General features: G+C 42.3%; 1 protein-coding gene across 1 annotated transcript in view; it reads left to right on the plus strand.

Annotated features, from left to right (window-relative positions):
• The window catches only part of LOC117557027 (netrin receptor DCC-like), a gene marked incomplete at its 5' end in the record, with an annotated part of 70,141 nt that extends 47,831 nt beyond the window's left edge, over window positions 1-22,310 (plus strand). The window contains 4 exons of the mRNA XM_034232701.1: window positions 15,410-15,551; window positions 16,267-16,377; window positions 19,150-19,345; window positions 22,215-22,310. Coding sequence (XP_034088592.1) covers window positions 15,410-15,551; window positions 16,267-16,377; window positions 19,150-19,345; window position 22,215 — 450 coding nt within the window. The remainder of the gene's footprint in view (window positions 1-15,409; window positions 15,552-16,266; window positions 16,378-19,149; window positions 19,346-22,214) is intronic.
• Between the last annotated feature and the right edge of the window lie 264 nt (window positions 22,311-22,574).

The raw sequence follows: 22,574 nt of genomic DNA on the forward strand, positions 1-22,574 counted from the left end.
CCGTTAGCTCCGGCGGCCACCACTGGGATAATTGGATCCCCTATTAACATTTGCTCCCGTTTAGCATTATGGGCATCATAGCCATAGACTATAAAAGTCTTACCCAAGGCTGAATCATAAACTAAAATGTATATGTATGCATAAAGGGTTACGTCCTTAGCTGGCTAATAAGTAACAAGCTAAGCTACCAAGCACACAAACACCTGCGAACGGGGTTAACATGTATAATATCATCATTTTAGACTTCTTGGAAGTTCTGTTAGTACATTCAAGCGCACAGCACGACATTTGAATTGTCTGGTATTTGTAACAATATTCCCTAAAAGGCACAATCACCACGAACACGGCTAAAGCTAAAGGGTCAAGTACAGTACTATGACTAACTAACGTTGTAGCCTCTATGGTTGTAGCCTAGCAGAGTGGACAAGTTGCTGTTAGCTGACAGTGAGGCATGTACGTGTCCATCAAAGTGACCACGCCCTATTTTATGCAAAAACTTTAAGACCTAATATAAATAAAAGGGTCGTGTTAGAAAACAATTCACTCACAGATTCATAATCATGAAGGTGGAATCTAACTATATCGATAATAATATGTATTGCATCCATGGGTAGAAACATGTTTTTTTCTGCTGTAAAGTTGGGCATTTTAACATGGGGGACTATGGAAATTGCTCCTTTCTGCAGCCAGTCCCTAGCGGCCCATGTATGAACTGCAGTGTGTGGCACTTCCGTATTGGCGTCCCGGCTGTTACTCAGAGTTTGCCGCTTGGTTACACCCCTTGTATGCCCTGAACGCAAAAACAACCACAGACAAGAATATGTTTAATTAGCCTATCAAAATGATAACAAAGGCTGAAAAAACAGGAGAAGCCTGTCTTCCCTTGGTCTCCAGGAGAAAACTGTATATCACCAAGTTTTCATAGTTTTGTGTGTGAAATAGATCGCTGCAGTGAACACGACTTTATGTATTTGTTTATGGTTTATTTAATATGGAGGGATGCAGTATATACACTGAACAAAAATATAAATGCAACACTTTTGTTTTTGCTCCCATTTTTCATGAGATGAACTCAAAGATCTAAAACATTTTCTATACACACAAAATAACCATTTCTCTCAAATATTGTTCACAAATCTGAAAAAATCTGTGATAGTGAGCACTTCTCCTTTGCCGAGATAATCCATCCCACCTCACAGGTGTGGCATATCAAGATGCTGATTAGACAGCATGATTATTGCACAGGTGTGCCTTAGGCTGGCCACAATAAAAGGCCACTCTAAAATGTTCAGTTTTATCACACAGCACAATGCCACAGATGTCGCAAGTTTTGAGGGAGCGTGCAATTGGCATGCTGACAGCAGGAATGTCCACCAGAGCTGTTGCCCGTGAATTGAATGTTCATTTCTCTACCATAAACCGTCTCCAAAGGCGTTTCAGAGAATTTGGCAGTACATGCAACCGGCCTCACAACCGCAGACCACGTGTAACCACACCAGCCCAGGACCTCCACATCCAGCATGTTCACCTCCAAGATCGTCTGAGACCAGCCACTCGGACAGCTGCTGCAACAATCGGTTTGCATAACCAAAGAATTTCTGCACAAACTGTCCGAAACGTCTCAGGGAAGCTCATCTGCATGCTCGTCGTCCTCAACGGGGTCTCGACCTGACTCCGGGTTCGTCGTCGTAACCGACTTGAGTGGGCAAATGCTCACATTCGATGGCGTCTGGCACGTTGGAGAGGTGTTCTCTTCACGGATGAATCCCGGTTTTCACTGTTCAGGGCAGATGGCAGACAGCGTGTGTGGCGTCGTGTGGGTGAGCGGTTTTCTGATGTCAACGTTGTGAATCGAGTGGCCCATGGTGGTGGTGGGGTTATGGTATGGGCAGGCGTATGTTATGGACGACGAACACAGGTGCATTTTATTGATGGCATTGTGAATGCACAGAGATACCGTGACGAGATCCTGAGGCCCATTGTTGTGCCAGTCATCCACGACCATCACCTCATGTTGCAGCATGATAATGCACGGCCCCATGTTGCAAGGATCTGTACACAATTCCTGGAGGCTGAAAACATCCCAGTTCTTGCATGGCCAGCATACTCACCGGACATGTCACCCATTGAGCATGTTTGGGATGCTCTGGATCGGCGTATACGGCAGCGTGTTCCAGTTCCTGCCAATATCCAGCAACTTGGCACAGCCATTGAAGAGGAGTGGACCAACATTCCAAAGGCCACAATCAACAACCTGATCAACTCTATGCGAAGGAGATGTGTTGCACTGCGTGAGGCAAATGGTGGTCACACCAGATACTGACTGGTTTTCGGACCCCCCCCAGGACCCCCCCAATAAAGCAAAACTGCACGTTTCAGAGTGGCCTTTTATTGTGGCCAGCCTAAGGCACACCTGTGCAATAATCATGCTGTCTAATCAGCATCTTGATATGCCACACCTGTGAGGTGGGATGGATTATCTCGGCAAAGGAGAAGTGCTCACTATCACAGAGTTTTTCAGATTTGTGAACAATATTTGAGAGAAATGGTTATTTTGTGTATAAAGAAAATGTTTTAGATCTTTGAGTTCATCTCATGAAAAATGGGAGCAAAAACAAAAGTGTTGCATTTATATGTTTGTTCAGTGTAGAAGTTCATAGAAGAAGCAACCCCTATATATTGTTTATTTTATTTCGTTTCATTTTGGCACCATGGCAGAGGCAAATATAGAGTTAATGTGCAGAGATTATAATGTCCCGTTTACTAAAATATGTATTGTTTTATGATGTTTAGTTGACAAAATAGTCACTGTGCTACATTTTGCTTTACTCAAGCATACATCTGAAGACAAGAGTTGTGTCCGTTGTCATTACATTTCCTTTGGTTTTGTTCAGTTTCAGTCATAGCCTATTGAAACAGTTTCAAGTGCCAGTTCTGTCCACTGAGCTCTGCCTGCATCTCTCCCTCAGGGCCATCACCATCAGCATGTTCTGATAGTGGAACTGAATAAGGAGAAAATGTAATCATTACATTAACAACTACTTATGAAATAACATTATTCAAGAACATATATTATGCAACACTTATTTTATCCCTAAGTTGACCCTGTATTTGCATGGCCTAATACCATAATGATTGTCTCCCCTTTTGACAACATAACCATCAAGTTATTCACTCACAGTATGAGGGGTTTGTAGCCCCACAGTTAGCTGCAGTCTAACGGTTATATTACATATATTTGCCTTGAGTAACATTAAGGACATGTTTGGGTTTTGTGTAACCTTATAGTCTCCAGTCACACAGGGCCTATCACTAATGGCGCGTTTCCACTGCAGGCCTCGCTCGGCCTCGCTCGGTTTGGTTAGGCCTTATTAGGCCCGGCTCACTTTAATGCTGCGCTTCCATTACAGTTTAGGAACTGGGGTAGTTACTATAGTAACGCAGTGTAGGCGGTGACGTCATCTTCAATGAGCGCCCCAAAAAACAACACAGCTGTTAGCTCTTAGCACTCAGAGCTCACAGCTCCTCATATCTGTTCAGAAACTAGACAAAAGTTAAACAAGTACAAACCACAGACTGCCTGTTTCATGGCGAATACAGTCGCTGGTTTATTTATGTCTGTATAGGCCGTTGTTGTGAGTGTGGACGGTCGGAGCATAAATAACGTTAGCTTAGCCAAGCTCCATTTAGAAAACACGCATTTGAAAAGGGTTTTTCGCCTGCCGTCTGTCTGCAGACTTGTCAAAGCATTAATTCATAGTTTTGACTAACCGGTATCAGTATGTTGTTACTTCGGCATCATTTTGAAACGTGTATTACAATTAAATCACGGTCAAATATTTTCATCTTGTTGTAGTTGTAGCCCCCTTGCCAGCAATTCTCTCTCTAGCATACTCAGCCCGACTCAGCCTGGTTGTTCCTGGCCCTAGAACCACGATTTAGTCGGGCCAGAAAAAAGGTGAAAAAGTAGCCCCGGGCCAAAACTAGGCCAAGTGGAAACGCAACCAAAAACGGGCCCCGCTCGGCTCGGCACTTTTTAAAGCGAGCTACCCGCTGCAGTGGAAACACGCCATAACTTACTGTAGCATTGGACTGAGAAACAGTTTTGTTGACAGTCAATGTGCACATCAGGCTACAATATAGAAAGAAAAGTGGCTCATAATAGTGGCACTGACACAAGAAAAGTGGATCACATCAGTCCGGTTCTGAGATCATTACACTGGCTTCCAGTCTGCCAAAGAATTGATTTTAAAATACTACTGCTAGTTTTTAATTCTCTAAATGGCTTAGGACCGAGGTATATAGACGACCTCCTCCATCACTATGAAGCATCCAGGAGTCTCAGGTCTTCTGGGTTGGGTCTGCTCTCTGTTCCGAGAATAACCACTAAACATGGAAAAGCAGCTTTTGGTTATTATGCCCCAATGTGCAGCAATCAGCTGTTCCCGAGCAGAGAGAGAGCTGCCAGACACAACTATTATTAATCCCCGTACCAGATACTATACAATGCTAACGGAGGCGAGACGTACGTTATTTACACGCTTATCCACACGTACGTTATTCACGTGCATATACACACGTACGTTATAAACACGCGTATCTAAGATAGCACTTTCTAAGCTACGCCGCCGCCACATGAGCGCGTACTTTGAGCGCACCTATGATATGTCGCCGTGACGTCTGACAAGTCACATCTCATAGTTTTGCTTCCCAACCCTGCCACTGTGCTAAATGTCCTGCCCCGCCCCACCCCCGTCTAACAGTACAGAAAGCGGCGAGATGCATTTCCTTAGGAATCGACAAGCAGAACCGAAACTAACATTTCTAAACGAACAATGGCGGACACTGACAATTTGCGAATTAGTTCTTCCTTTTGTAAACTGAATTTATCAATAATTTGTCAATAAATGAGGGCGAAAAACGTCAATTGAAAGATCTACTTGTCCGATATTGTAAATAACACGTCCCGGATGGTGGGACGTGTGCTTTTTCGCACACTGGGCGTGAACTGTTAGCGCCGTGTTATGCATGCCCACTGCACCTCGCGGGAGCGCGCACAGCGTAAAGCCAAAACTCACATTTCAATGATTTGTACGGCACAGTTAGGTTTGGAAACGGTATAATTTCCTTTTTGGAGGGCATGCATAACACGGCATAACACCAGAGCCTCGCTGCGGGGAAACTTTGGCGCTGTTCAGAGTTTGCTCTAATCCTTCAAAATGTCAGACTGCTTTCAGATTTCTCCGTAATTGTTAAAAAGAAATCGTCATAGACGGAAAATATTCGGTTAACGCGACCTCTGGTGCCAAGTACCAGTTGTAGTAGTAGCAGTCGTAGTAACAGTAGTAACATTAGCAGTAACAGTAGTAGCAGTAGTAGCAGTCGTAGTAGTGTAAGAAATTAAAACCAATATAATACGGGAATATTAAATGAATGCACTATTCTGCCCTTGCAGTGCAAAGCTAGACAGGTAGCTAACAACTTGAATCCTCCAATAATCACAAGGCTTTGGCTTTTCTTGATGTTTACTGTACGATTCTCATTGTGAAACTAGAAATACAATACAGAAATAAAGCATACATTAGTACACATAACTGATATACATACATTAATTCAATTAGTCTGTGTCTCATACATACACTCATACATGTACACAGCATCTGTATGTAATGCTACTAATGAAACCCATTTAACCAAACAAATACAATTCACCATTTTACTATCAAAGGCATTGTTACGATCTCACTAGGGATGAGGTAAGCAACCAGAATGGAATTGGTAATTAATCATAATAGGGTTTAATGGTTTACAACAAAAGGTGTACAATAAAAGAGAACAAAAATAGCCTAAGCCAAACAAAAAGCGCCAAAAGGGCGCAGGTACACTGCTAAATAACGGAAGAGGACTCTAAAGGTGAGCCTAATCACACAGCTGTGATCACTAAGAATAATTGAAGGAGGCTGCAGGGAAATGCAGCTAACAAAGGGGGAAATAGAAAACACTACTCCAAACACAAATACCACGCTACTCTAAACACATACACACGCTAACACACAAGTTCTGGCAGTCTAACGTGTCCACGACACCGGAGCAAAATGAGTGAGGCGTCTGATCGCAGCAGAGCCTCCAGAGTGATTGCTGTCCCCAGGCTTTGGAGCGTCATCTCCGGCAGGTGTGCGCTGGAATGGCTTGGGGATTGGAGTGCGTCGAGCCCGGCGTGCTCCAATCAGTGTCCTCGGAGGCGGACCAGGAGATGGCAGCCAATGACGTTGGGGCAACTACACAGCTCATTTACATACATATACAGCAAAACAGAATGACAAGGACCGGAGAGGCGACAGCCGTCACACTCCCCCCCTTAAGACACAAACCCACTGGTTTTGTGAAACTAAACACATACACACGGATAACACCAACCAACCTGGACAAAACATCGACCAACACACTCTCTGAGCCCTTTTATGTGACGGGTATCTAACTTGGTAGTCCCGCTCCATCAGAGCTCATTGCGTGAGACGCTGGCGGTGCCGATACAGGCGAGTCCATAACATGAAGGGATCGTAACAAATACACATAATAATTACCCAAAAGCTAGATCCCACACAAATCTCAAGATACCGTAAGGCTAACAACAGACCGAAGGTGACTAACTGATAGCCTAGCAGACTCTCTCGGATTACCGAGAGAGTCGGACTGGCGGGAGTCGTTTCTGAGCCGGCATGTTGCGCTGGTCTCGCAACATCCTCATGAGAAGGGGAATCCACCTCTACTGACTTTTCCTCTGCCACAGCTTTATCTGGAAGCACCGGCACAAACGCAGGCTCAGACAATGAGACATCAGAGTCACCTTTACTTGCCTGTGCGCGTGTGTGTGTGCCTTTTGGCGGGGACCTATTCTGGGGACAGCAATTCTGCCGCTGTTCCTTCAGAGCGATGACATGTCCAGGTTGGTGACAGTAAAAGCACTCCCTCGCCTCTCTTGTTACTCTATACCAGTGTTTCTCAAACTTTTGCATACCAAGGACCACTTAACCAATACAAAAACACTCGCGGACCACCTAACTCCACAAATATCAAAAACCACATCGTTTTTCTAGAACAGATTACACATCGCCTGAAAATGGTACAAACAAGTGGCAACATGTGTGATGAAGGTGTTGCGCTGGGCTATATCATGCAAAAGAAAGTGAAACGTAACCTTGCTTCATTGCGGAGATATTCCCGCGAGAGTGCGGAAAACTTAAATTGATTAGTTAATTTCAAATGTGAAATGTTACCAATATACTCACGGACCACTAGGGGGCGCTCACGGACCACCAGTGGTCCGCGGACCACACTTTGAGAAGCACTGCTCTATACACATTTAACGGCTCAGAGAATGGTGCAGCGGACACACGGCGTACCTCTCAGTAAACACAGATGTATGTGTCAGCACGTATATTCGTCGGCTAACACAGCAGCAGCAGAGAGGGAACTTACTTTTTGTTCATTCAAGTACTCAGCAATGCGGTCAGGCAAACATTTCTTGAATTCCTCCAACATAATCAATTCCCTCAGAGCGGTATAATCCGCGGCTTTACAGGAAGAAATCCACTTCGCAAACAACATCCCCTTTACTCCACATGAGTTTGGTTAGGACCCTTCCTAAGGTGTCTACATTTCTGTCTGTAAGCTTCGGGAACGAGTTCGTACACTCTGAGGATGGCAGTTTTAACAAAGTCATAATCAATACTTTCTTCCAAAGTAAGAGCAGCCACTGCTTCTCCCGTGAATTTTACATTGCACCAGGAGAGCCCACGATTCAGCCGGCCACCGCAGCGCTGCAGCAATGCGCTCAAATGCGCCAAAATACGCGTCCACTTCAGTCTCCCTAAATGTTGACACTAAGGAGCTGGAGGTTGTGTACTCCTTCATGGATGCCTCTTTATGTCTCTGTGGGAGTTGTTCCAACATTAATTTAACTTCTGTATTGTTTCCATGGAGACCTCACATCAAACTGTGTCCTGTCAAAGTGGCTAATTAGTTAATGTAGCGTGTTGTGACAGCCAACCACAGAGAGAGAGAAGAGTGCATGGAGGAATTTGGTCGACACACACATTTATTCAATTCATCCCTTTATTTTTCTCTCCCTCCTTCTGCCCCCCCTCCTCAGTAATCAGGTCTGCTGTAATAAATTAGCAGGATGAGGAGCTGCGAGGGAACAGGTGCAGCTAAATGTTAATGAATTCCTCTGCGGCCGCTGTCACAGCAACACTGGCTGAATATTTAAACAGCTTGTTGGCCTGATGACTTATACCACAGCTGATGGTGTGTGTGTGTGTGTGTGTGTGTGTGTGTGTGTGTGTGTGTGAGTGTGTGTGTGTGTGTGTGTGTGTGTGTGTGTGTGTGTGTGTGTGTGTGTGTGTGTGTGTGTGTGTGTGTGTGTGTGTGTGTGTGTGTGTGTACATGTGTAAGTGGCTGCCAGGTTCTGAGCTGTGCATGTTTGTTATATAATGACAATCCACTTAAATTCATGCTGTTAGTGAAACCTGTACCACCTCAACAGAAGTACTGGCTTCTGATTGGATGGCAGCCATCTTTTATCACGCTGTAGTTGGACCCAAATCCATTAGCCACCAGTTTGAATCCTGATTTAAAGGATTATACCCTGACTGCTAATGGCAGTAATGAGTTGTACATTAGTAATGTGTTTTTCATATTGTCAACAACACATATGAAAGGACCATGGATGGCAGCAGGTGGTGTATGTGGGGTGGAGTCAAAATATACTACAGAATCAGAATAACAACAGAGGGGGTCATTTACATTTACAGCAAAAGTGAAGAGGCAAAATATTCATTAAAAGGTATGCATAACATATTAGAGATCAATATTACACAAATGACTATAAAAGTACCCATCCAGGTGGACAACAATATGTTCGTTAACAGTAGTGTGTGTTTTGCAGTGGCGAACCGTGTCTATTAGGGCTGAACGATTAATCGATTTTGAATCTAAATCGCAATTTCAAATGATGCGATTATCAAATGATGCGATTATCAAATGATGCGATTATCAAATGATGCGATTATCAAATGATGCGATTATTAAATGATGCGATTATTAAATCGCAACGCCTGCGATTTTTTTTTTTTTTAATTGTTTTTGTTCTTGTGTGTCAGTCATCGACACCAATCAGAAGTGCTGTGCTCCACATGTACCAGCCATTGTTAACCAATCAGAAGTGCTGTGCTCCACATGTACCAGCCATTGTTAATCAATCAGAAGTGGCCCATGATAGAAGGTGATAGACAGATTGATCCAATCACCTGCCAAGTATTTTTGAAAGTGCCTGCCCTTTCCAAATGGCTTCCAATGGAGCTTTAGATGGTTTGGTGAAACCAACCATCTGAGTCAGGTTAGTAATGCTCCATCACATGCTTCTATTACAGGGTGAATCTCAAACTGAAGCTTGACTTTAAAGCAACCCAACGGAAGTTTCATGTAAGTTTAGTTATTTCACTCGTAGCTCGGGCTGCGGGGTGCTGGAGACAGGAGCACGCTGATGCGACCTTCCTAGCCGGAGATATGGCCGCATTTTACAATAAACTTCCGTTGGGTCGCTTAAAAACAAATATCACAAATCGAATCACAATCGCAATATTTGTGAGAAAAATCGCAATTAGATTTTTTCCCAAAATCGTGCAGCCCTAGTGTCTATCACAACTGGACCTTCTGTAGACACACACACCCCCCGCGCCCCCCCCCCCCCCCCCCCCCCCCCCCGACGTTATAATGTCCGTCTTTTCACTGAATTGTCGCCTTGAAAAGGGTACTCACAACAATTCCTCAACAACTTCATCTTCACCTGTTGCACTTTTCATTTCAACGTTAAAAACAATAAAACGGCAGGAATTGCTTCGTCGCATTCATCTATTTCAGGGGTCGGCAACCTTTTTGATATGAAGTGCCATTTTTAAAAAAAGGTTTTATCAGCGTGCCAACCATCGAGAATTATCAACGGGGGGGGGGTTGAGGAGCTTGACGCTCGTCAACTATCAGCAGGAGGGCGGGGTAGCCTCGCTATGGGGAAGCTGTGTGTGGACCTGTCAGCGCAACTTACATGATGCCGAATTTATAGGGATGTAACGATATACCAAATATCGCGGTATCGCGGTAAATAAACGTCCCAATACCGTCGTGAGACTGACAAAATCTACCGGGATTTTTTTTTTTTTTTTTTTTTTTAAAAAACACTTTTTTTTGTTTTAAACCTTTATTTAACCAGGTGGTCCCATTGAGATCATCGATCTCTTTTTCAAGAGAGACCTGTCCAACATGGCAGCAAGTAGGTTACAACATGAACATAAAACAACAGAACACAAAAGGACATCGTATTTAGGGCTACATTTACACACCTAGAGCTAGAGACATTGACAAGTAGGCTACCAACAGTATATTTATATCTCGCCCTGTCTATAAGCCTCACCTTCTTGGCAAAAACTGTATTGTTTTTGAAGTGGTGGAGAGATAATGCACAGTTTGACCCACTGCTGTTACCCATGGCCAAAGCATATCTCTCCGTCCCACTGAGGTGGCGTTAGACTTTTTCGCTGTCCGTCATTTTGACAGACAGGATCGTAAAATGTCCGTCATTATCCATTATTACCCGTCGGGTCTGAACAGTTCACAGAGGGCATGCTCGTAAACTGTCAACGGGGGGGGGGGGGGCGGTGTTATGCCGTGTGTGGATGCACCTTGCGGGAGCACGCACAGCGTAAAACAAAACCTCCCAGACATGTATTGATCTGTACGGCAAAGTACGGTTTGGAAAGTATATCATTTCCTTTTGGAGGGCATGCATAACACCAGAGCCTCGCTGCGGGGAAACGTTGGCGCTGTTCCGAGTTTGTTCTAATCTGTCAAAATGACAGACTGCTTTCAGATTTTTCCGTCATTGTTAAAAAAAATATTCGGTTAACGCGACCACTGCTGTCCCAGCAACATCAGTACCAAGCGAGAGAGGTTTTTCCAGAGCAGGGGATATTGTAAATGCCCAAACATCCCAGTTTATAAATACCTGGAAATGTGGACATTCTCATATTCCTAAAAACCTGTCTGATGATGCTGTGTGAGTGACCAGTGAGTTTGAGTTGAGTTACTTGAAAAACTAAAGTCAAACTTGATTTATTTTATTGCAGGGTCTGATTATTAAATGTCCTTGTTTATTTGTGAGATGCAGTGGCACAAAGTAAATGCCTACTTTGTTTGGTAGTACTAGTAGGTACAAAAACACTGGTTTTCTTGTTCCAGTCTGTTACTGTCACTTTGTTTTTGACACTTTAAAATACTGCTATCCTACTAAAATGCTGTACAAATCAGATTTATTATGTAATAAAGAAACATTTTCCGAGTAAAAAAAATGTGTATTGAAAACATTTTTTTTCCCCCTTTATTATTCAATATCGCGATAAATACCGTACCGTGGACTTGTTATCGCGATATTATCGTACCGTGAGTTTTTGGTATCGTTACATCCCTACGAATTTAACAAACACATTTAAATAATTGGTTAAAACGGCATAATAATAAGGACGATCGTCCGTTCTGTGATTCTCCAGAGCTCACATGTTATGATATTAGGATCATGCAGAGTGAGATGAGATCGCTGTCCCTTTAAGAGAGAGAGAGATGGGTGTGGCTTGTGTGTTTGTGGATGGTAGAGCGAAAGTTACCTCATTCACACCAACGGTGTTTCAGGGCCGGTTCGGAGTTGGAGCTTGAAAAGCACCGGGTTTTCCTCTTCACACCGCAGCGGAGCAGCCTCTTAGCTCCAGAATCCGGTTCGTTTCAAGCACCGCATACGTCACGCTTACGTCGAGGCGGGGGCAGAGACAGATCAACTCCTGAACAACAACAAAAAGCCCGCGTTTGTACACAACGATGGAGAAACTTAACAAGAGGTTCAGAGTTTCAGTGTTTCTGCCATAGACTGTATATATAAAGGTTTCTGCTCATGGTGAAGCAACGTGTCTGCGTGTTAAGGTGGAACCTGAGCATTCACGTTGATCACCTCTCATTATAAATCTATACAACTATAAATATTAAACGTTACTTCACGTGTTCATTTGAGAACAGCTGTTACATACCTGGGTGAAGGTTACAGTTCATTTAAATGAAAGATACAACGTTACTCCACACTCATGGTTCAGTCCACCTTAAGAAATAAGACCGACCTAGGAAGCAGTTGTGTTTTAAAAAAAACTTTATTGACACGAGTACACTTTTTTATAAGAATATAACTAAACCACAGAAATGACTCCGGAAAAGCTGCAGATAGAAATAGAGCCATAAGAAATTAATGCAACTGATTTAATCCGCGCGGTTTGGCTTTATGAAGCAGGCACGCAAACGGTTACGTCATGACGCATTACCAGTCGGACTCTGGGCGGTGTGAAAAGAGCCAGAGCTAAACCGAAGAACTGGTTCTGAACCTGGAAACCTGCATGTGCCATCCGACCTCTGCAGCTCATCCAGAATGCAGAAGCTCGTCTGGTCTTCAACCTTCCTAAATTTTCCCACACTACTCCGCTCCTACGCTCCCTTCACTGGCTTCCGGTAATTGCTAGAATCCACTTCAAGACACTGGTACTTGCTTACCGTGCTGCGAATGGATCTGGCCCTTCGTACATCCAGGACATGGTTAAACCGTACACCCCAGTGCGTGCCCTACGCTCTGCATCAGCCAAACGACTCGCTGCGCCCTCGCTGCGAGGGGGACCCAAGTTCCCAACGGCGAAAACACGTGGGTTTGCTGTCCTGGCTCCAGGATGGTGGAATGAGCTCCCCATTGACATCAGGACGGCAGATAGCTTGCACATCTTCCGGCGCAAACTGAAAACTCATCTCTTTCGACTCCACTTCGAGCGATAGAACTATTAACGAAGCACTTTTATACTAATAAAGGACTGTCTTTTCTAAAGCCAGTTGAGTAGCACTTGAAATGTTTTTGCTCTATGAAACCTGATGTACTTCTATGATTCTGTTTTCTTCAAGTTGTATTTTGTTGGACGAACGAACTTATTGTAAGTCGCTTTGGATAAAAGCGTCAGCTAAATGCAATGTAATGTAATGTAAAAACGCTCTAGCACGGAGCTTGAACTGGAGTTGCGTTGGTGTGAATGAGGTTCTAGAGCACCCTGGAACCGAGGGAAACTCTGAAAGAACACGCCCATTGGCTACAAATCAATATATGATTGGTTGATCAAACTGTCAGTCCAAACGTATGCTCTCATTCAGTGCAACGGCCAGGGCATTCTATCAAGGATGTAGAATACCTTGGTTGAAGGACAAGATCTGATTGGTTGCTTTCTTTTCTAACACAAAACCACTGAAATGCGTAGTGCATGGTCCGAGAAGGACAAACAAATCAACGTAACACTGTAATATTACAGATCAACAACACAGATACCATTCTCATTTATTCATTTATTCATTTTATTACATTTTATTTATATAATTAAATCGATTTGTGGTTTGTTTTATCTGAGTGTTCCAGGGTGTTCTCTGAATACCTTGAAGGCCCTGACGGTTCGCCACTGGTGTTTTGGGGAATAAAAAACATGTCACCTGATGCTACAGTGTAGACTGCAGAACTTGTAAATGAGTAAACCTGCAGAGTTGTTATGAATACATTCATGGGCGGCTGTGGCGAGATTGAATGATTCAATTTCCTACACCTCCTGATGTTTGTTACAGCGCCAACCACAAAGGATTAATTGTCCTCTGATGTCGCTTTATAATACGTGGAATGAAGCTCTAATTCTGTGAGTCGCTGTAGCACTTGTAGGAGTAGTAGAAAGAAAACTCACAAATGACACATGATGAGACAACAGAGAGAGAACCATCACATATATTTTCTACTTTTCTAATTAATTAATCTTCATTAATGTTCAGCCCTACTAACACACACACACACACACACACACACACACACACACACACACACACACACACACACACACACACACACACACACACACACACACACACACACACACACACACACACAGAGATACACACACACACACATGCAAACAGTTGGACGCATGCAGGGTCGTACTGAGTATATCAGCAGGATGGTTGATGACAGATGCCTCACAGAACACAGCACACTGCGGGCCGAGCAAACATCTGCTGTGTGTGTGTGTGTGTGTGTGTGTGTGTGCGTGTGTGTGTGTGTTTGTCAGAGGTGGGTTGTTAACATGCAAATAAAGCAATTAAAATGCATGCAACACACACAGAAAGACACGTGCTTGTACATGTACAGATAGACACATATGCAATGCAAACACACACACCCAAACACACGAACACACACAGACAGTGACATTAAAATTCCCACAGCCTTTAACTAGAGTGAATGAAGCAGAAACACACAGACTCACCTGAACAAAGAGTGTCTCAGCTGATCCTGGGTCACGTTCACACTCACACAGAATGTATGCATGACCGTACTAATGTTGCTCTATAACAGGGGTGTCCACACTTTTTTTACAGAGGGCAAGTAGTATATTGCCTCATAAGTTGAGTTATAAGTTTGCAAAAATTAATCAATTGTAGGTAAATGATGCTTGATACTTGATAATGATTTAAGAAAAAAACAGTCTATATCACATTTATTTTGTTGGCAGCTCATCCCCCAAAACAGAAGCCTCAGTTTTATTGTGTAAGGGGAAACATGAAGGGTATATTTCAAGCTTGTTAGGTAAATAAGTTATTGGGCCTTTTTTCTTATCAACTAAGATTTGTTCGAACATTTTTCCAACTTTAATTGACTGAATATATTTGAAAAGTGGGCTTATTAACACATGAATACTACTGTGTAATATATTTTTACATGTATATTTATGAAGTAAGACAAGCAAATGTTTCATTTGTGGGCCATATTCCATTATACTTTTTTTATTTGCTGAGGGCCAATTCAATTCGCATTTGGCCCCCAGGCCGTAGTTTGGACACCCCTGCTCTATAATAAACTGAAGATTCAACAGATTGTATTCACAGTTATACTGTATTGTGGTTGGGGCTCAACATGTCTGTAAGGTGAGCAAACTACATGCTGGAGGAATAACTGTCCCACGGCGCATTGCAAAACCTAAGCCACCCAAAGATATGTCCAAGACACAACAAAACAACTGCTGGAGACCAAAAGAGAAACAAAAGACTACAGAGTCTCTGAAGATGCAAAACAACCAGAAATAAATGCACAATGACACAAATAAAAATAATTGCAAAACCACATTGACTCCAAACACAGCATTGGGAGTGGGGACCTTTAAGTTCTGCCCAAGAATCCGTCTGCGAGCTCAGAGGACGCTCTGCAGCTCCATTAGTTTCATTATTGTCTTCTCTCTTCATTCTCTTCCAGAGCATCAAGGTGTCATGGCAGCCGCCCCCCCGCAGCGCCCAGAACGGCATCATCTCCGCCTACAAGATCAAATACAGAAAGACCGGTCGCCGTGGAGAGCAAGAGGCCATCGAACCAAACAACTTTTGGTACCTGTTCACAGGTGAGACTTTAGAATGCGAAACATTTAGAATATTACCAGACTTATCATTTCAAATATATTTGTGAAACTAGAACCTTGTTTTTTATGCTGAGTCTCAAAGTTTTGACAAAACTACCAAAAAAAAAGACAAGGGTTCTTAAAATCTTCCTGTACTGAACCAGCATGTTGAGTATGTGCATGTAAATGTGTGTGTGGGTGGGTAAGACGGTGGATTTGTCTCAAGTTGTGTCTGTTTTGTTTTTTGCTGCATTTGAAAAAAAAATCCACATCTTAACAGTTTAAGATGTTTAACTAACAGTTAGAGAAAAATAAGTATAAACGGTTTTACAAGTATCACGCATGTTGTAAGTGACTAAACCGTTCACACTAGGATCTAGTGAAGCTGAAACCAGCAAGTCCCAAGTCAAGGATGAGTCCTAATCTTTGTATTAAATAAGTCACTCAGTGACATTCACCAAATGAAATGCTTTTGAACTTAAAACTTGAAAAGACCACAGGATAAGTTAATCTACATTTAGCTGCGTACATATAGATTATTCATTTTGACTGCTCACAGGTTGGTAAGGTCTTATCACACACCTATCCAATTTGCACGTGGGTTAAATAAATAGTGTATACACTGTATATATATAATCAGAGGTCATTTGGAAAAAAGACAGTTTCAAATTGACTCAGTATATTATCCCCCCCCCCCCCCCCCCCCCCAACCCCTCAGGTCTGGACAAAGGCAGCCAGTACAGTTTCCAGGTGGCAGCCATGACGGCCAATGGAACGGGTCCGGCCAGTGATTGGTTCAATGCGGAGACACCGGAGAATGACCTGGATGGTAAGTGCGTGTGTGTGTGTGGCGTGTGTGTGTGTGTGTATGTGTGTCTGTGTGTGTATGTATGTGTGTTTGTGTGTGTGTCTGTGTGTGTGGGTATGTGTGTGTGTGTGTGTCTTTGTGTATGTGTGTCTGTGTGTGTTTGTGTGTATGTGTTGTGTGTCTGTGTGTGTCTGTGTGTATGTGTGTCTGTGTGTGTGTGTGTGTGTGTGTGTGTGTGTGTCTGTCTGTATGTGTGTATCTGTGTGTGTGTCTGCGTGTATGTGTGTGTGGCTGTGTGTTTGTGTGTGTCTGTGTGTGTGTGTGTGTGTCTGTGTGTGTCTGTGTGTCTGTGTGTGTCTGTGTGTTTGTGTCTGTGTGTATGTGTGTGTGTGTGTATGTGTGTGTCTGTGTGTGTGTGTATGTGTGTGTCTGTGTGTGTGTGGTGTCTGTGTGTGTCTGTGTGTGTGTCTGTGTGTGTCTGTGTGTGTGTCTGTGTGTGTGTGTGTGTGTGTGTGTGTGTGTGTGTGTCTGTGTGTGTGTGTGTGTATGTGTGTGTCTGTGTGTGTGTGTGTATGTGTGTGTGTGTGTCTGTGTGTTTTGTGTCTGTGTGTATGTGTGTGTCTGTGTGTGTGTTTGTGTGTATGTGTGTGTGTGTGTGCGTGTGTGTGTGTGTGTGTGTGTGTGTGAGAGTGAGTGAGTGAGTGAGAGAGAGAGAGAAAGGAGTGATTTGTACAGCAGCATGTAAATACCTCCGCTCTCCCGACACACATAAATATTTAAGCACTTAAGGAATGAGACGGATAGATGGAGGGGAGATCTGCCTCGGGGGAGGGGGGACAGCAGAGGAGAACTAAGTGCATTGCATTTCCATGTACCTTTCTGTGTACAGTATGATCAAAAGACAACATTTAGATTTTTTAGACTTAACACTTTTATTCATAAATGCTTTGTGTTGTAAAAAAGGACCACATTGCCTGCTGTTGAGTTGCGTGTATGCTATTTAACCTTTATATATACAGTCTATGTATTTAACCTACAAGATATAAGACACGCCCCTAAACTGTCACTTTTCTTAAACATGAAGAAATTATTAAAAAAATGTATAGTACTAATTAATATATTTTACAATAACATAACTCCTTCTGTCTGCACCTATAAGCGGAGGCTCCTTTATCTAAAGATGATGAATGCCAGTATAGAAAACTGTTAGGGCTGTACAAGGGCGTGGAATCAAATGCACGATGCAGAGACAAACAAAGTATCAAAATAAAGTGTTTTAATGTAGACAGGTCATAACACACTGAATACATAAAGCAACAAAACAAAAACTACTAATACACTAATCTAACTCTATGGACGATAACTCTATGGACAATGACAAAAGGATCTTACGCTGGAAGGCTTGGAACACACAAGACAATCTGGCAACGAGACAGGGGAAGACGAGAACTATATATACTAGACAGACAACACCAGGTGAAGACAATTAGACAATCACAACCGTGGGAAAACAGACAAGGTAGGAAACGTACTTTAGACACATGAGGGTAGACAAGACTATCAAAATAAAACAGGAACCTATCTAAGCACATAACATGAAACCTAAACTAGGGAACAATCTCAGCAGAGCCGTCTACGCACAACAAAAACACAGATGGAATATTATAAAATATGTATTCATAATTGCATTCAAGGTTTCTTATCTCATTTTAAATGCCTAATAAACATGGTTAAATTCGATTTTTAGAATAAACGTCTGATACGTTTTCAGATAAAGATGTATTGGAAACTCTACTGCCATAAATTATATTTTTCTGCAATAATAAATCAGTAATTCATTTCATTTAGTTACTTTAAAACCATTCCGTTACACAATATTAGAAACAAACAAATACTAGCAAAACCAACACACTACTGGAATTGCTAGGTCTGCTCAGGAAAATATGTTTTCTCCTAAATGAAGTCAATCATCATCATCATCATCATCATCTTTATTTGAAGAGACTCTTGGTCCATTATTACAAGACATACAACACTCAAATATAAATAAAAAAAGGCAGTGGTACCAATGTTTCCACAGAGGTGACTGGCATCGTACAGCACTGAGACACGGATTTGAAAGCAGCATAATGACAGAGTTATGAGAAACATTCAATCGACAGATGAATTTGTACATCAGATTTCTCAAGAGAGCATGGAACGTGTTGACTCGTGCGTTACAGAACATTTCACTTGCACTGCACCACCTTGGTTTTCTAAGCAGTATACACAAACAGTCATTATAAGCAACCTGGAGCTTCTGGAAGCTCGCCTTCTTATACTTGAGCCTCAAGGGGCTGTCAATGAAGACAGAAAGACAGAAAGTAAGAAAGAGAGAGAAAACACTGATTTGGGTTTGGTCTCTTAATAATTTGAGCTGAATAATTAGAAAAGTTGACCTCAGGCTAAGTGTCAGAAGCAGACGGTCCTGGTTAGCAGGACACAGCTGAGATAAGAAACAAACACATCCATGCTAACTTTGTTTCCGAGGGAGACTCAATCTCATATCAATGGATTATCACTCAATAAAGGGAAATGAAGCGTCTCCCCGGAGGACTAAGAGCACGCTAATCTGATCCAATCTGATGCTGAGAAAACTAACGCAAAGTGTCAGGGCTTATTAGGGTTTAATACGCAGCTAAGAGGGTTAGCATCTGTTAGCCACGGTTGCTCTACCTGCTAGTGCTGCTGCTAACAACTGGAGGTGGAGGTCTACTTCTTTGGAGTGACGTTTCACTCTTGGTGTTTTTGCAGAGAGTCAAGTGCCCGACCAGCCCAGCTCTCTGCACGTCAGGCCGCTGCCAAACAGCATCATCATGTCCTGGACCCCCCCCCCTCAGCCCAAACATCCTGGTTCGAGGTTACATCATCGGCTACGGAGTGGGAAGTCCCTATGCCGAGACGGTGCGAGTGGACAGCAAACAGAGATACTACTCCATCGAAAACCTTGGTGAGGGGTGATGAGGAGCTGATGGGGGGAAACAGAAACTGTGACCTCACACAGAGCTTTGTGGAGGGAACTGCTTACCTAGCTCCATCAAACAACTCTGAAAAAACTGTAACGTTGACTTTAATTAAATGCATTATGTCAACAGATTTCAAATAACTTTATTAGGTTAGTTGAAAGCACCTAACCCTAACCCTTGATATCATTGCTTTAAACTAACCTAATACAGTTATGTGTTATAATACATTTATTATAGTCACAGTTAAGGGAAACTTTGCAAAGTGCACACTCGAGTTAAACAGTTCTAACAGTATCATGTGGTTGAACATGCAGGGAAATAGGAATAGGTTATTTGACGTGATTTCGACTTATTTCATCCCATGAATAAAAACATCCAGTATACTTATCAACACCACATATTTCATATGTGCTGCCCCCAGAGATCCAGCTGCACATCCTGCAGACTATTGACTCAGCGCCTCCCTGTTCAAGTCATTCATTATGATAATGAAATTCCCATTTAATTACCATCAATAATTTAAAGAAATGTAATAAGAAAGCTGCTTGAGGTGGAAATCTAATTATGAAAGGACCAATAATAGAAAACATCCTCCCCAGTGAGCACAACAAGCAATCTGCATGCCAAAGGAGACAGTGAAGAATTGGTGGGATTTTCAAACGCAGATGAAAAGTCCCATCTGAGGTCTCATAATGGAGTAATGAAAAAATAAAATGTGGCCGATGCATTGCACACATGGATTAAGTGCACGTATGTACACGACATTCATAATTCATGGTGATTAATAATTCATGTGTGAGGCGTCTGGGGAGTGCAGCCGTGTTGGTTTAACCGATGTGAGGGTTTGATGCCACATGAAGAACACATGCAGCATCATCAGGATGCATGACCATCAGCTCAGACGTCTCAGTCAGAGGGTCCTCAGGGACAGAGGTTCCCAGCCTTTTTCCCAAGAGCCCCCCCAAATTACTCCTGTTGGAAGTTGCGCCCCCCCCCCCCCCCACACACACACACAAGGGGGGGGGGCAGCGGTAATTAAAGTTTAAAAGTCTCAAAAATGCTCCAACTGCTGTCACAAACTGGATGAATGTGAAGTATTTTGTTAAAGGAGGATGAAAGCGTAATTAAGGAGCACTATTGGAGTGACTTTGATGGTTATTGGACTCAGGATTCATTCATTTGGATTCCCGATGAAGAAATTAAAGGACGGCGCAAGTGGAAACAATTCACAAAGGGATTAAACTGTTGCTCAAAGTAAACCGGATTTTGCCGATGTGTTTATGTGGATTCAAAAGATGTAAATAATCTACAAAATGGAGGAGACCGATCTGATTGGAGCAACTGAATCCAACTGAAACCGGCATGACAATGACTGTGTTTTAAAAATGCGCTTATCCAGACAAGCCCGGTTTGGACACTTTACGGGCAGAAGAAACATTTATATTAAAGAAAGAATTATACATTTCTGTCTTTTTATGCCTTTAATAGCTACTAACTTGAATTTGTATTAAAATTAATGAATACATTATTTGTTATACTTTATTGTAATGTAGAGACAAGGCCTTTAGCGACAATCATGTATTGTGTAACAATTATATGTAAAAAAAAAAAAAAAAAAGTAAAGAAAAAAAGAAAGTCTAAATATGATATTCGGCCTCAAATCATCTGAGGCCAGGTGCACCCCCTGCGATTGTTGGCGCCCCCCCCAAGGGGAACTGGAAGAAACAACTCTCTGTTCCCAAGTAATGACACAATGGAATAGTAATAAAGCACTGAGATATGCTCTATTAGAAACTCAAATGATTAGTATGAGTGTGTCCTTTAAAACTCAACCACTGCTATTTACCAGGATTTAGTCATGTCATGTCCATCAGTTTTCCCAAAAAGTAACAAATATATTTGGTAAGAAAATCTTAATAAAATGATTGTTTTTTTTTTTGGTTTTTTTTAAGGTTAGTTTATTTATTTTATTTTTTTAACACCTTATTTTTGAAAATGTTCATTACAAAGAAAAATCATATAGAATGTCATTGAGCAGTCAAATACATACTGTCGATGCAACAGTGCACATTTAAACCAGACTGCCAAAAAGCAGATCAAATATAGCCCCCACCCCAGCATGAAATAAAAAATAAAGAAAATAAAGTAAATGAGATAAATGTACACGTTCTCACAGTTGACACACAAATTAAATAAATAAAAACATATATATATAACATAATATATAACATTATAACATAATATATACAAAACGTACCGTATTCCTTTAGAAATGGTAGCCCAGATTCAGCAACACTCAAATCTATACACAATCTTCTTTAAAGAGTTAAGTCCAGCTTGCACTTCTCTACGTGTGTGATCAATGGCTGCCAGGCCTTATCAAATCTATCAGTAGATCCCTTCAGAGTGGACCGGATTTTCTCCAGATGCAAACACTGCAACAGATCTCTAATCCAGTGAGTATGGGTGGGTGGGGATTCATCCTTCCATTTAAGAAGAATTAGTCGTCGAGCTATCAACGATGCAAAAGCAATGGCATTTCATTTCTATTTTGGAAGAATACAATGATAGTTAACAGGATAATAGACAACACTACAGACGTCTGGAAGAAGACAAAGTAAGCTTTGGTTAACCTTTGACCTTTCTTTCGATTGTTCCCTAATTAATTAATTAATTGGCGAAACATTCAAATATATATCCATTGCTTATGTATTAAGAATGGAGTACAATTGAAAAGAAAGATGAATTTAGAAATGATCTGACTTAAATCCTGTGATGATGGTGTGCTGTGTAGTATCTGCTGATGTCATGTTTAACCCTTTGTGCTTCTCTTCTTCTCTCTCTGTCTCTCAGAGCCCAGCTCGCACTATGTCATCTCCCTGAAGGCTTTCAATAACGCCGGAGAGGGAGTCCCTCTGTACGAAAGCGCCGTCACACGATCTCTGACAGGTACACACACACACACACACACACACACACACACACACACACACACACACACACACACACACACACACACACACACACACACACACACACACACACCACACACACACCACACACACACACACACACACACACACACATCCTGTGTTCACAGCACATATAACATAACATGATACATCTGAGTTCATGAAGGTTATGTCTTTCATAAAACTGAAACAATAAGAGGGTAATGTACTATGACTGCTTGACAGCCATCCAGTATGAGTA

This window comes from Gymnodraco acuticeps, unplaced genomic scaffold (genome assembly GCF_902827175.1).
Source record: "Gymnodraco acuticeps unplaced genomic scaffold, fGymAcu1.1, whole genome shotgun sequence".
Lineage (NCBI taxonomy): Eukaryota > Metazoa > Chordata > Actinopteri > Perciformes > Bathydraconidae > Gymnodraco > Gymnodraco acuticeps.